General features: G+C 39.7%; 1 protein-coding gene across 2 annotated transcripts in view; it reads right to left on the reverse strand.

Annotated features, from left to right (window-relative positions):
• ME2 (malic enzyme 2) overlaps positions 1–15,162 on the reverse strand; it is a 45,435-nt gene that overhangs the window by 25,679 nt on the left and 4,594 nt on the right. For both annotated transcript variants that reach the window (XM_066352278.1, XM_066352277.1), the window contains exons 2-5: positions 11,030–11,149; positions 6,609–6,742; positions 3,818–3,967; positions 776–851 (exon numbers count right to left, since the gene is read on the reverse strand). In XM_066352278.1, coding sequence (XP_066208375.1) covers positions 776–851; positions 3,818–3,967; positions 6,609–6,742; positions 11,030–11,137 — 468 coding nt within the window. In that variant the 5' untranslated portion in view covers positions 11,138–11,149. The remainder of the gene's footprint in view (positions 1–775; positions 852–3,817; positions 3,968–6,608; positions 6,743–11,029; positions 11,150–15,162) is intronic.

Here is a 15,162-nt window from a genome sequence, read left to right on the forward strand (position 1 = left end):
TTAGAAATGAACCACATGCTACTCCAACATAATAACCTAGGCCAAACAAGAAAAACCTTAGCAATGATGACAGAGAAAAAGATCTAGAATAAAAAATATACCTACCAACAAGGTTTTAAGATAATATAAGCTCAATTATCTGACCAAATTTTTCCTAGTTCATTAGAACTAATAATGATTATTTATCAAAGATTATTTTGGTAAGGAAGATGCAATAAAGGCAAGTAAGATTACGGTATGTAGTAAAGCCTAACAGAAGATCTTAAGTCATTAGGTTTTATTTTATGAAAGACAGTCAGATTGACTAATATATTTGCTAAACTTGAAACTCTTAAGAGTTTTATATTTGTTTAAGGATCTAAATCTATCTTAGAAAAAAGGCAACCACCCCACTGCTCACCAAATAAAAGTTTTTGTCATTTTAATAATATAGTATTATTAATTGGTTAATATTAACCAAAATATTGATGTTAATAGATTAATAGAATTATTAATTAATAGAAAAGAAATATAGAGAAGGCAAGAGACATCAGTGGTATTAACAGTGAGCAAGCTCACTGTGTTTATTAGCTCCAATTTCTTTCCCAAAGTCAAACTCTATACCAGTAACCCATTTTGTAGTTACTACTATCAAGATCTCCTCAGAGCACTAAATCTGCATGTATAAAAGTGCAAAATAACTGAGAGCAACAATGAAAAACTGTTCTTGGAAATTTAGAGGTAACTTACAAGGAAAGAAATAACATTGTGAAAAGGAAGGTTGTGCTATTAGTACCTTAACATGATTTTCTGGCCAGTTATCCACAATTGATCTAACATGACCTCTGTCTGAGATTGAAATAAATAATCCCCTGCAACAGAACAAAAACACCTTTGCATTTCACAACAGTTTTTTGTTTTTTTCTGTCTTTTTTCATAATTGGAATATTTAGATATTTTAATAAAACATCAAGACACAGTATAATTTCCAAGCAGATTTAGCTAAGTCACACTGGTTTATTTTCAACTACTTCAAGCTGTAATTGCATTACTCACATAGTAGTAGTTGCAACAAAGATTATTAATAAATGATGTGATCATTTTATGCAAGAAATGTATCCACGTATCATTTTCAAGTAAACCCAACCAACATATCTCCAGTAAAAAGCAATATAAAAATAAACCGCCAATGCAGGAGAGCATAGTAAGGCTAAATAAACTACTGTACTACTAAAACTCAATGAAACTGAAAAATCGGAATTTGAAGGAACAGGAAGGAAGAGAAGAAAACTACAGTAGTTTCACATAAGATGTCATCCTTGAACCAACAGGAAAAAGTTATTTTAGACACATAGCATACTGTTATCCAAATGAGAGAATCCAGATTTCAAAAAAGGATGAGAGGGAGGGAGGAAGAGTTGGAGGGAGAGAGGGAGGAAGGGAGAAAAGGAGGAAAGGAAGAAGGGAGGAAGGAAGGGAAAACAAAACAAAAACAAAACTTAGGTTCTAGAAAATAGGTCAAGCAGAGATGAGCCAACAGGTCCCCAAGTGCCTTCAAACTGATTCGTACACCTAACTTTCTCACTGGTATCTTAATTTTGGCATTACAATCTTAGCTCAAATCAGTTTAAACAGTTTCTAGACCATATTGCATAACAGAACCATCTAATGAGCTTTTTAAAAATGCTGGAGTCCCACCCCCAAAGATTCTGATTTAACTGGCCTGGAGTTTAGATCAGATTTACTGACCACCCTATATGTAAAAAAACAGAAAACCACCACAGCAGTACACCACATAAATGATACACAGTATCTGCCCTCACCCAAAAGCCACGCTCCTTCTGTTTCAGGTCAGTTCTCAGCTCCGGGTGCACATCAGAATCACACCAGATGCTTTTATGGAACACCACTCTTGGACCCAACTCTAGACTTAAAGTGAATCAAGAATTCCGCAGGTAGGGCACAGGTATCAGTATATACTGTATTTCCCCATGTATAAGATGTACCCGTTTTTGAAAAATTGGGGGTATAAAAACTGGTTGTGTCTTATACAGTGGTTGTCAAGACATTTAAGAAGTGTGGCATTTCAAATGCCATAGACAGAACTGAGGACGAGGCAATACAATATTATATGAAGACAGTGATTTATCATCAGACACAGATGAGGACAAGCTAATGAGAGTTTTGACAGTGATGAGGAGTTGTATAAATTTTATGATGAATAAAACCTGAGTTCAATAACTTTATGTAATACATTTTTTTTCAAATTTCTGGCCCCAAAATTAAGATGCATTTTATACACGAGAGCATCTTATACATGGGAAAATACAAAAAAAATTTTTTGCATCAGTATTTTTTAAAGTTTCCTTTTGTCTTTTAATCTGGATTGACAACCACTGTTCTATGTGAAAAAGAAACAACGAAAGATCTGAACAGCTGGATAATATCAGAGAAACGTTTCAGACATATTAATTGATAGCAGCACACGGGATAGAACAATGTCCTCAAAGTGTCTTCCAGGGAACACCTGCACCCCCACCACCGATGGTGTTCATTAAATCCAGACCTCCAGACCTCTCTCTTTTTCCTCAGACTCTTGGGAATGAAAAGGAAAGAAAGGTTGGCGGGTGAATCCCACAGGTGTTTCATGTGCACATTAATGTTTGAAATCCACTAGCCTACAAAAGGGAAGACTGAAGATAAATGCTATCACACATTGTTTAAATTTCTACATTTAATGTGCAAGTAGGACACAGGAAAGATGTAAGGGCTGAGGAAAACAATAGGTTAGAGGACCAAAACCCGAAAACTCAAAATCAGAAAAAACAGCATTTATATAATGCTTTTAAATTTCAAACAACTGTTGGTCACATCGGTTTCCTCATCTGACCCTCTCAGCGGCTCTTTGATAGCCACTGGTATCCCTGTTTTACAATGTGAAAACAGATTCCAAGGGATAAGGTAACTTATTCAAAACTTGAGTCAATGCTCATTCCAGTCTCTTCCCACTTAAAACATCTGGAGGTGCTAGAACTACGTGACATTAAAATTCAAAATAGGTCATAAAAACAAATCAATACTGAAAGTTAACAGAAAAATGAAAATCAATCTTTTAATCTGGCAATACTGTCAAAACATTAATAATTCTGGAGGATCTGCCACCATAAAAAAATGTACTTTCTCTTTTGGTACAAAAATGCATAGTTCCTCTAACAATCATAATTTTTAAAAGATTAATAAAAAATGATGTTACTTCTACAAAAATAAAAGATCTGAATTTGTTGGGTTTTTATGAATCCCTTTTTGTCTAAATTAAGTTTTTGTGAGGTGGGAAAGGTGGTTGAGACAAGACTGCAACAAATAAGATAGAAATGTAACAAGTTATCATGAAGTGATAGTTTTCCTACACAATAATAATTCTCAAATAAATATATTTTTAAAAATAAGCCTTACAACCTGACCAGGTGGTGACACAATGGATGGGGCATCAACCTGGGATGCTGAGGACCCAGATTTGAGACCCCAAAATCACCAGTTTGAGCATGGGTCCATCCAATTTGAGCACAGGCTTACCAGCCTGAACGCAAGGTCACCAGCTTGAGCCCAAATGTCGCTGGCTTAAAGCCTAAGGTCGCTGGCTTGAGCAAGGGGTCAATGGCTCGGCTGGAGCCCTCTGGTCAAGGCACATGAGAAAGCAATCAATGAACACCTAGGGAGTCACAACTATGAGTTGATGCTTCCCATCTCTCCCTTCCTGTCTGTCTGCCTGTCTCTCTCTCTCTCTCACTTAAAATAAATAAATAAATAAATTACTTAATTTTAAAAAAATAAGCCTTACTTAGGTCTTCTAAAGATGTGTCCATATTGAGAGCAGGCAAGACCAACTGTTGGTGTATATACAATTGGCAACAGATTTTCGATATCATCTTGTAGTATTCTATAAAACAATTTCTCATTTCTTTCTTGTATTCCCATTATATAGATGTATCTGAAATCAAGCACAGTAAATAATATCTACATCAGCCAGTATTACATTAAAAGTTGTGTTCTTTGAAAGTTAAAAGTAACCATCTAAAATTGAGGACCACCCACCCGCTTGGAAAGCAAATCCCTAAATTATCATTATTTAACACCCAGGAGTAAAAATTAACAAAAACTAAAACGTACTTAAGTGGTAGATGATGATGACTAAGAGAATAATAACAGAAACAACAGCTAACTTTTACTGAGTCCTTCCTGTGAGTAAGGCTCTCTACCAGGCACTGGAAATGCAAAAACTACCATAAGAACCCCAACCTTAAGGGACTAATCTTCAAGGTGACTAACATGTAAATAAAGAAGCAAAATCAAGTGGCATCCATTCAGATATTTCCTAAATACTAACTATGTATGTGTTGGGCACTATTCTAAACCCCAGGGATGTAAGACACAACTCCTGTCCGCATGGAGTTTAAACACCATAAGGTCTATATAGACCCTGGCCAGATAGCTCAGTCAGTTAGAGCATCGTCCCAAAGTAGAGGTTGCCACTCCAATCCCCAGTCAGGGCACATACAGGAACAGTTTGATGTTCCTGTCTTTCTGACTTTCTCTCCCTTCCTCTCTCACTGAAATCAACAAATAAAAATTAAAAAAATTTTTTTTATAAGAGGTCTATATAGAGCACAGAGGGAGCGCAAAAGAGACAACGATCAGATCAATTCATAAATATATAATGGCCTTTAAAAAAAATAAAGTTTAGAAAACAGGGAAATGTTGGCTTGAAAAACCAGGAATCATCCTGAATTAAAAGGCTTTTACAGACTCATCATTCTTTTCTCAAAACATGATTCTCCCATTGTTATCATCTGAACATGTGGGAAATGCAAACTCTATACTGGATTTCTTCCTCTCCCATGCTCCCCTACCCCAATCTAGTAAATCACCAAGTCCTATAAAGTCTACCTGCTAAATATCTTTTGAATATATCTATTTCCTTCCTCCACCGCCCCCCCCCACCCACCCAGTCCAAGCCACCACCATTTCTCATCTAGGCTACCAGAAAACCTTTCTAACTAGTCTTTTACATGCAATCCATTCTTCTGCTCCAATGTATTCTACTCTTAAAAAAACATAACTCCAGCCTGACCAGGCAGTGGCGCAGTGTATCAATAGAGCGTCGGACTGGGATGCAGAGGAAACCAGGTTCAAGACCTCAAAGTCGCCAGCTTAAGTGCGGATACATCTGGTTTGAGCAAAGCTCACCAGCTTGGACCCAAGGTCGCTGGCTCGAGCAAGGGGTTACTCGGTCTGCTGTAGCCCCACGGTCAAGGCACAGATGAGAAAGCAATCAATGAACAACTAAGGTGTTGCAACGAAAAACTAATGATTGATGCTTCTCATCTCTCTCCATTCCTGTCTGTCCTTATCTATCACTCCCTCTCTCACTCTGTCTCTGTAAAAAAAACAACAACAACAACAAAAACACGTAACTCTGGCCTGGCCTGTGGTGGCACAGTGGATAAAGCATCGACCTGGAACACAGAGGTCACCTGTTTGAAGCCCTGGGCTTGCCTGTGTGCCTGCCCATACGACAAGCAAACAATGAACAACTAAAGTGAAGCAGCTACAAGTGGATCTTTCTCACTCCCCCACCCTCCTCCCCTCTCTGTAAAATCCTAAAAAAAAAAACTCGGACCATGTCTATTCTCCTTGAATGACGTCTAAACACCAGTTAAATTAAGCTTAACCTCCTAAAATAAATAGTTATAAAGATCCCTAACTACTTTGCACACTTATCTCCGTACGTTGACTTCAGTTTGTTAGAGCATCACAACTCTTAGCTTGGAGCTGCTACTTAGAGGCACCCTGTGCCTAGATCAGCCTACACTCACACACAGTCCTGTCCTCACGCATGCTGTCCGAACGCAGCTCAGGTACAGCGCTCTCCGGGTTCCCCCTCTGCCCATTCCCCATCCCCACCACATACGTGAGCATGTTAGATTTCCCTATACCTCTTCTGTAACTCTCATTCCACTTCGTGACTTTCCACCTTCCCTCCATCCTAGATGATATCATGAGTTAGGGACTATCGCCTTATATACTTCCACAATTACAGAAACTAGCAAAGTATGTGGAATACAACTGATGGGCCAGTTAGCAGTGAATAAATAAGGAGAACAGATTCCATTTAGAAGAGGAATAATAAGCATGTTCTTTCTCTCTCTTGAGCACACCTGTGCCTTTCCCCAACCTCATCCTTCCCCCAGGGCAAGCTCTCGCTCTCTAGACCACACCACGCCTTTCCCCTCTCTTTCCTCCAGGTGCGTTCTCTCTGCCTTTCTTTTCCCTAAGTTCCAAGGGCTCTTCTTGTGCCTCTGAAACTCCCTTCCCGAACCCACACAGCCCTGCTGGGTTCACTTTTTCTACCTCTGTGACTTCCTAAATAAGGTTTCTCTTACTATTTGAATTCCTTGCAGACAAGAAAAAAAAGAGGAATAACATTTTCTATATAGCTACTGCAAGCAGAAATAATACCAACAGGTAGAAATTAAAGAGAAGAAGTTTTTTCTCAACAAAGGGAAGAAACAATACTCCCAATTTTTCTGATCAGAACATCAATCAAAATTAAACATCTAATCAATTCTTACTTTTCCAAAGAGCAATTTAATTTTTTCACGTTTTTATGGAACCGTAAAGCTTGAATATCTTGTGTCTCTATTTTGGGAGGTAGAAGTCCTTGAAGACCAAGCATTTGTCGTTCTCGTAATGTAAATGCCATGCCCTGTGGAGAAATAAAAAGATTAAAAGCTATTACTTACTGGGGTAGCAGTAGTGATGTCCCAGAAGATGTAATTTAAACATAAGTTTAAAAAAAAATCAGTGAAATACCATTACTTCCCAGACTGTAGAAGCTTGATCATATCTAGTATTGGAGAGAAGGTGGTGAACTAGTTACTCTCACTCACCAGTGCTGGCAATGGAAACTGATTAGGCTTTTGGGAAGACAACTTTACAGTAATCTGAACTTTTTTAGGGCACATACTCTATAATAAAGCAATTCTACTTCTGGAGAGCCCTCCTACATAAATATCCATACACAGAATAAAGAGACATCTACAAAGAGATTTGTTCTAGCATTGTTTCTAATTCTCTTCGCTGTTACAAACTAAAACTCCATCAACTATGAAACAATTAAGAAACCTATCATACTGCTATACCATGAAATACCATCACACTTAAACACCTATCTCTGTGTGGAAGGACTTCTACCTCGCATAGAAAGATTTCCTAGACATGCAAGAGAAAAAGAGCAAGTTGCACATTAAAACACACTTACTGTAAACCAGGGGTCCCCAAACTTTTTACACAGGGGGCCAGTTCACTGTCCCTCAGACCGCTGGAGGGCCGGACTATAAAAAAAACTATGAACAAATCCCTATGCACACTGCACAGATCTTATTTTAAAGTAAAAAAACAAAACGGGAACAAATACAATATTTAAAATAAAGAACAAGTAAATTTAAATCAACCAACTGACCGGTATTTCACTGGGAACTATGCTCCTCTCACTGACCACCAATGAAAGAGGTGCCCCTTCCGGAAGTGCGGCGGGGGCCGGATAAATGGCCTCAGGGGGCCGCATGTGGCCCACGGGCCGTAGTTTGGGGACCCTTGCTGTAAACTATGCTTAGAAAACCCTGTAAAGTATATATACACAGATGCATCATAATTAGAAATGAAATAAACAAAATATAGTTTGAAATCACGTAAACCAAACTGATGAGAGGTTACCCGCCTAGAAAGGAGCGAGGCTGAGTAGAGGAGTGAGGAAATGATACTCAAGAAAAAAACTAACCTATGTCCTAAGAAAATCTTTTTTAATTTCTGGTATTCAGCTTTGGGTTAAAGTCATGTTTTTGTTTTACTGAATTTATTGGGGTGACACTGGCTAATGAAACTAGACAGGTTTCAGGTGCACAGTTCTATAGCACATCGTCTGTACACTGTATTGTGTGGTCACCGCCCCAAGCCAACTCTCCTTTCATCACCATTTATCCCCCTAGAGTCTCTGAATCAAAGTGATGTCAGTGAAAATGCCAGAGTAAGGACTTCCAATGTTAATTTCCTCCATAAAAGCAGTAAGAACACTGACCAAATGATCAGTCAATATTTTTAGAATTCTGGAAATTAACCAAAGGTTTCAGCAATAGGGGAGCATTTAGTCAAGAAAAACTGCTGAATTTCAGCAAGAATAGCAAGCTTCGTGGCATTTTAACTTGCCTTATTCTTACTCTCCCCTCGCCAACTCCACAGTAAACTTAAAAACAGTAATCACTGTGTAATAATCCCTTTGGAAACCAGAGCCTGGCAGCCACTGGAAAAGGTATAAGGGGTTGGAGACTCTTCTAAAGACCCAGAGAACTCATTATGTGGCCTCTCTGGTGGTTCCCTAAAAGAGCCTCCAGCAAGGCTGTCCTCACTTGACTGGATTTGAAGCTCACCCAGTGTGAATAGCCTTTTCCTCAGAATAGCTTGTTAAAAACAATCAGAGGCAACAACTTAACAGGGTAACTCCCTAAGGTGGTGAATAACAGATGAGGCAAACAATACACTAACCAAAAAGCTGAAAGGAAAAGCTGAAGAACTAGATGTCTAAGGAGGGGCTCTGAAAACCTTGAGCACATTCCTGAGAATCTAGAGGGTCACGTGCGTGAGCTGTACACAGTCCAGAAAAGACCTGAGGAGGCCCTAGCTCCACCTCTGGCTAACCTTGAGGCTCTGCGTAAGCAGAAAGTGAGGGTGGAGACACAGCTGTAAACTGCCTGGCTACTGAAGGCATGTCCCAACATTTATACGGAGCCACTTGGCAAATAATGGGAGACTTACCAAGCATGTCAATAAGGAGACAGAAAATATAAAAAGGAACCAAACAGAAATTCTGAAGTTGAAAGTACAATAACTGAAATTTAAAAATTTACTACAGGGTGAAAGAATCAGCAAGTTTAAAGACAGATCAGTTGAGATTGTCTAAGTCTGAGAAATGAAAACACAATGAAGCAAATATGAACATGGCCTCAGAAACCTGTGGGATACTCTTTCTGATGTGTAAGGGGTTTCCACAAGTGGCCCTTCAGTGAGGGAAGCATACAGATGCTACTAAACCATAGAGATTTCAGAAGGCCAGAGCATTGGATTCTATTTTCTTTAGAGAAGTGCTGTAATGCATTTACACTCTCTTCCTCTTAAAATTCATTCCCCACAAGATACTTCTTAAATTTCTTATAGCCCCCACAAAGTAGGTTTTATATAGTTTCTATAATAAAGTAAAACCCACACACTTATCAAATGTTTACTATACCCATGGCATTATAAAAGATACAAAGAAATTTTGAATGGTCTCTGCCCAAAAAAACCCTGAAATATAGTTAAGAAATATAAAGTCATGAAAACATAAATACTATCAATTATTTCAATGGCAGCTTAAGACACGAATAGAAGCACAAGGCAACATAGGGGTTACATGCCATAGGAACAGGAAGATAAACTGTTACATGGTTTCAGAGAAGGGAGCAACCATTCCAGGCTATGGCAGTATGAATAGGCTCTACAGAACTGGATTTTGAATGGGTTGCATTTTGAAGAGCAAGTAAGATTTGTGGAGATGAAGTAGAAATGAGAGGATTAGAATATCCCTTATGTGCAGGGCACATTACTTCACCAACTGCTTGCTTGATTTTCAGTCTGGCCAGGTACCAAAAGGCAGAGATAAGGTGCTCTGTGTGGCCCTTAGTCAAATTCCTCTTTGTACGTCTGAAACACCTTAAAACATATCGTATTATTCAATTATTTTTCTGCCCTCCCCATAATGGGAAACAAACAGGATTGGAAAATTTTTTACGGTTGTTTTAAAATAAACCATACCTTAATGTGAATGCACCATTCTCAAAAGGCAAATTTCATATATTGCAATAAACCTGTGAATCCTCTTACAAGCTTCCTATAAGAAATCTCGTTCCAGAATTATGTTGACTTACTATTTAGCTTATTTACTTAGCACTGCTTCTAAAAAACAGAGAGGGACTGCCTACTGCACCCAGCCTGGACAAGGAATAAAGGCACAACTAGATCTCAATACTGCCCATCACTTCTGCACTAAGATTGTAAAGAGGGTCAGAGGTCTCTCTCTTTTGAAGCACTAGTGTGATGAATGAACACAATCACTTATGCGTAATAATCTGTGTCCAGAAAGCTATGTAAAGATGAGGTGAATGTTAGGTAAAATTTCAGTTTACAATTTTAACTCCATCTTCCAACGCCCAGCAGGTCCAGGATGAGTACCTGCTCTGAGCTGGGTAAATCTAAACAACCCACATCTGGCCAAAGTCCTGGCCAGACCGCTCGCTATTCTGTGGATTTTCTGAGCTAGAACTAGGAAATAAAGTCAGTCCTTTCCTGGTGGGAGAAGTTGTGAGGGGTGAAATTTGAGAGGTATATGGCCCTGGCAGTTTGGCTCAGTGGCAGAGCATCAGCCTGGCTTGTGGATGTCCTGGGTTTGATCGCCAGTCAGGGCACACAGGAGAAGCACCCATCTGCTTCTCTACCTCTCCCCCTCTCACTTCTCTCTCTCTCTCTTCTCCTCCCCTCTTGCAGCCATGACTTGACTGGAGCGAGTTGGCCCGGGCACTGAGGATGGCTCCATGGCCTCCTCCTCAGGTGCTAAAATACGGCTCTGGTTGAAACAGAGCAATGATCCCAGATGGGCAGAGCATTGCCTCCTAGGGGGCTTGCTGGGTGGATCCAGGTCAGGGCGCATGTGGGAGTCTGTCTCTGGCCCCCCTCCTCTCACTAAAAAAAAAAAATATTTTTAAGGAAATTTGAGATATAAAGTAGCCATGATTCTTGCCATATGAAGAAAAGTATAAAGTTCATGCAGAAAAAGCAGATATCTCTGAATAGTTTTAGTATAAAGCTATAACATAGAAAAGTTTCACTTTATCAGTCTAAAATATATCAAATCAAACCATTGTCAGGACAAGAGAAAAGGTACTTTAGCAGTAATGTTACCAACCTTGTTTGTTCTTGGGTTCAACATAAGTGGCTTGCCTTTCTCCTTCCTGTGCAGATGGCGGCATGCCAGACTACAAGGAGCAGCAACTCTTCTTAACCTGGACAACATCTTTTCTTTTACCTGGAAAAACAAGGCAAATACACCACTGAGACACATATTCTAGAACTGCATGTTCATTAGGTATCAGTTCTCAAAAGCAGATATAGAAAGCTTAACTTTATACATGTGAAAAGTCTTTTTCAAAATATTATACATTTATGTTTCTAGACTGTAATGGTTGCAAGAGAGTAACAATAAGATAAAGGCAAAGACTTACTTTTCCTGACAACACTAAGTCCTTACTTATATACTTGTCATTGGTACTCTTAGGTATCTACTATAGTGTGCTAAACACCTGCCCTTTAATCCACACAGTGTGGCAAGGTACGTACCTCCCATTTATGAGAGAAAGGAACTGGGAGGTTAAAACACAAGGTAACATCTAATAGAGTGAAGTGAGTTCCATGTAAAGAACTGAAAGTTTAGCGTGAAGGTGGATAAGTAAACAATAGGAAAACCTGGAATATACACACTTAGGGTAAGAGAAGCTATCCAGATTTTTACCTAGACTTAGACGTTTAATCTACTATATAGTTAATGTTTAAATATAATGTACTAAATTTTTTTGGTTTTAGAAAACCTATAATTTAATATTAAAAAATCATTCAAATTTGGATAGAAAACATATTTTTGCCTTTTCTCATCCATACCAAACATGAAAGTTTTTCAAAGTGGAAAACTGTACATAATACACCAAACCTTAAATATTCACTGATGGTGGCCCTGGCCAGTTGGCTCAGTGTATAGAGGATCGGCCTGGAATGCAGACGCCCTGGGTTCGATCCCCAGTCAGGGCACACATGAGAAGTGATCATCTGCTTTTCTTCCTCTCCCTCTCTCCCTTCTCTCTCTCTTTCTCTCTCTCAGCTGGTGGCTTGACTGGTTTGAGTGTCAGCCCCGGGCACTGAGGATAGCTGAGTTGATTCGAGCATTGGCTCTAGACTGGGTTGCTATGTGGATCCCAGTCAGGACACATGCAGTCTGTCTATCTCCTCTCCTTCTCACTTAAAAAAAACAAACAAAAACAAAGAAAAAAAAAAAAAGAATTAATTACCATCACTATGTTAGCTTATATGCACCTATAGAAATTCCTTCTTTCTATTGCTGTAACTAACTGTTCCTCTTCCCTTTCTCTCTCTCTTTTTTTTTTTTTTACAGGGACAGAGAAAGAGAGTCAGAGAGAGGGATAGATAGGGACAGACAGACAGGAAGGGAGAGAGATGAGAAGCATCAATCATCAGTTTTTCGTTGTGACATCTTAGTTGTTCTTTCTCACATGTGCCTTGACCGTGGGCCTTCAGCAGACCGAGTAACCCCTTGCTTGAGCCAGTGACCTTGGGTCTAAGCTGGGGAGCATTTTTTATTTTGCTCAAGCCAGATGGGCTCGCGCTCAAGCTGGCAACCTCGGGGGTCTCGAACCTGGGTCCTCGGCATCCCAGTCCAACACTCTATCCACTACGCCACTGCCTGGTCAGGCCTCCTTCCCTTTCTCTAAATACCCTTTGCTTTCACCTCCTAATGGGAACACTCTTTGGGTTTCTACCTGAATCAGTGTTTCCCAAATAGCTAGTCTTTTGGATCTCAAATATAATAAATGTTTGTTCTCTCATTTTGACCTTTTATGTTTAAGTTAACAGTTGTATTCTTTTATAATTAACTGGTAAACATAAGTCAAGTGTATCCCTGAGTTCTGTGAGCCTTTTTGGCAAGTTATCCAACTTGAGAAGAGGGTTGTGGGAAGTGCTGATTTATAGCTGGTTAGTCAGAAGTCTAGATCACTGCCTAGGACTTGCGATTGGCAATTGGAAGTGCAGGCAATCTTTTTGGGACTAAGCTCTTAACCTGCAGGATCTGAAGCTATCGCCACATAGATAGTGTCAGAATTAAGTTAAATTGTAGCACACCCTGTCAGTGTCTGCTGAGATGGAAAATTGCTGGATGTGGGGAAAACACCCACATGTGGTAACCAGGAGAAATGAGTCTGTAAGCAAGGTAAAACTAGTTTTTCCTTTAAGTACTTAACTTAAGATCAACATTCTGATAGGTAAAAACTATTTTTAGCTCCTGCTTACAATTTTGTTTCTATCAAATACTGAAATTAGCCTGTATAGCAGGGGGTCAGGAACCTATAGCTCGCGAGCCAGATGTGGCTCTTTTGATTGTTGTATCTGGCTCACAGACAAATCTTTAATAAAAATAATAATAATAACGTTAAAAACATAAAACATTCTCATGTATTACAATCCATTCATTTCCTACTGCTCATGTTCATGGTTGCAGGTGGCTGGAGCCTATCACAGCTGTCCTCCGGGACAACACCAAATTTTTTTTTTTTTTTTTTTTGTATTTTTCTGAAGCTGGAAACGGGGAGAGACAGTCAGACAGACTCCCGCATGCGCCCGCCCACCAGGGGCGACGCTCTGCCCACCAGGGGGCGATGCTCTGCCGCGACCAGAGCCACTCTAGTGCCTGGGGCAGAGGCCAAGGAGCCATCCCCAGCGCCCGGGCCATCTTTGCTCCAATGGAGCCTTGGCGCAGGAGGGGAAGAGAAAGACAGAGAGGAAGGAGGGGGGGGGTGGAGAAGCAAATGGGCGCTTCTCCTATGTGCCCTGGCCGGGAACTGAACCCAGGTCCCCCGCACGCCAGGCCGACACTCTACCGCTGAGCCAACTGGCCAGGGCCGACAACACCAAATTTTTATTGGATAATGCGTAACGTACATGGGTCATTGTATGGCTCTCACGAAATTACATTTTAAAATATGTGGCATTCATGGCTCTCTCGGCCAAAAAGGTTCCCGACCCCTGCTGTATAGTGACACTACCTGTCAAATCTACCTCCTAACAGTAATAAGAAATGGAAGAATATATGCAAAAAAGTGTAATGAAAGACTTAAAGGGTAGTGTTAGATCACTCAAATTATCACTTTATTACCCAGTGATAGGAAGTAAAATAAAATATAAAAGTACAGTTGACACTTGAGCAACACGTCTAAATCCAAATGGATTTAAATTTGTGCATAAGTGGGCCCATGCAGTTCCAACCTACACTGTTCAAGGGTCACCAGTTTTTTGACTCAGGGTTAAGAACCTGCTTCCGTGGAGGGCAAACTTAAGTTATACGTGGATATTCGACTGTGTGGGTAGTTAACTCCCCTAACCCGCAAGTTATTCAAAGGTCAACTACAATTTTAATGGTGTCTTTAAAACAAGCAGGCATAAATAAAAAGATAATAATAATAACTGAAGGAAAAAACTAATCCCTGACAAAATTAGAACCAAGGACTGAGAGACAAGACAGCCGGCCCGGAGAGATAGGCTTAATTAAGACCAGCTAGAGGCAACAAGATGAAAAGGGGGAAATAAAAAAATCAAACCTAACTCCTGTTATACAGGTATGATGGAAAGAGAACAGTAAAAATGAAGTGAACTAAGAAGACAGAAGAAGGTGGGGCTTCTAATTTTAAATAAATATGTAAAATCAAGCTGCTTACTTGAGAGTTTCTTGGATATTGAGATATACCTATAGTCCCCCCTTCAGTGCCTTGCCCTGGGAAGAAGTAGAACTTCCTCTCTGGGTGCTGTCTATAAATTGGACTGGGATTGGCTGCTGGAGAATATTCTACCTGACCCTGAGGGTAGAAAGAAAGTCAATGCACTGGAGGTCAAAAATTAGAGAGAGGTCATGAATTGTAGCAAAGAGCACAAACTTGGCAGACAGACTTGAATTTGGAATCTGGACTCAGCCAATTAATTCTGGAAGGAATCACCACCACTGACTCACCCACGCATTCCCAAATGCTCTCTGAACTGGTGTTAGTACAGGACATGTTTTTCATTGGTCTCTGACCAAATGAGAAAAACTAAGAGTAATATGGCTTTTCAGAACACTAAATTTGTCTTTGTTTTCATGTTGTAATTAAGTTATTCCCAAGTGTTTGGTAGTAAAAATGTCCTTTCTTTTATGAAACAACCGTAATGATAGATTGTAGTAGTTTTTTAAAAAGGTCCTTAACCTTAACAGAATGTCTGGTC

This window comes from Saccopteryx leptura, chromosome 11 (assembly GCF_036850995.1).
Source record: "Saccopteryx leptura isolate mSacLep1 chromosome 11, mSacLep1_pri_phased_curated, whole genome shotgun sequence".
Taxonomy (NCBI): domain Eukaryota; kingdom Metazoa; phylum Chordata; class Mammalia; order Chiroptera; family Emballonuridae; genus Saccopteryx; species Saccopteryx leptura.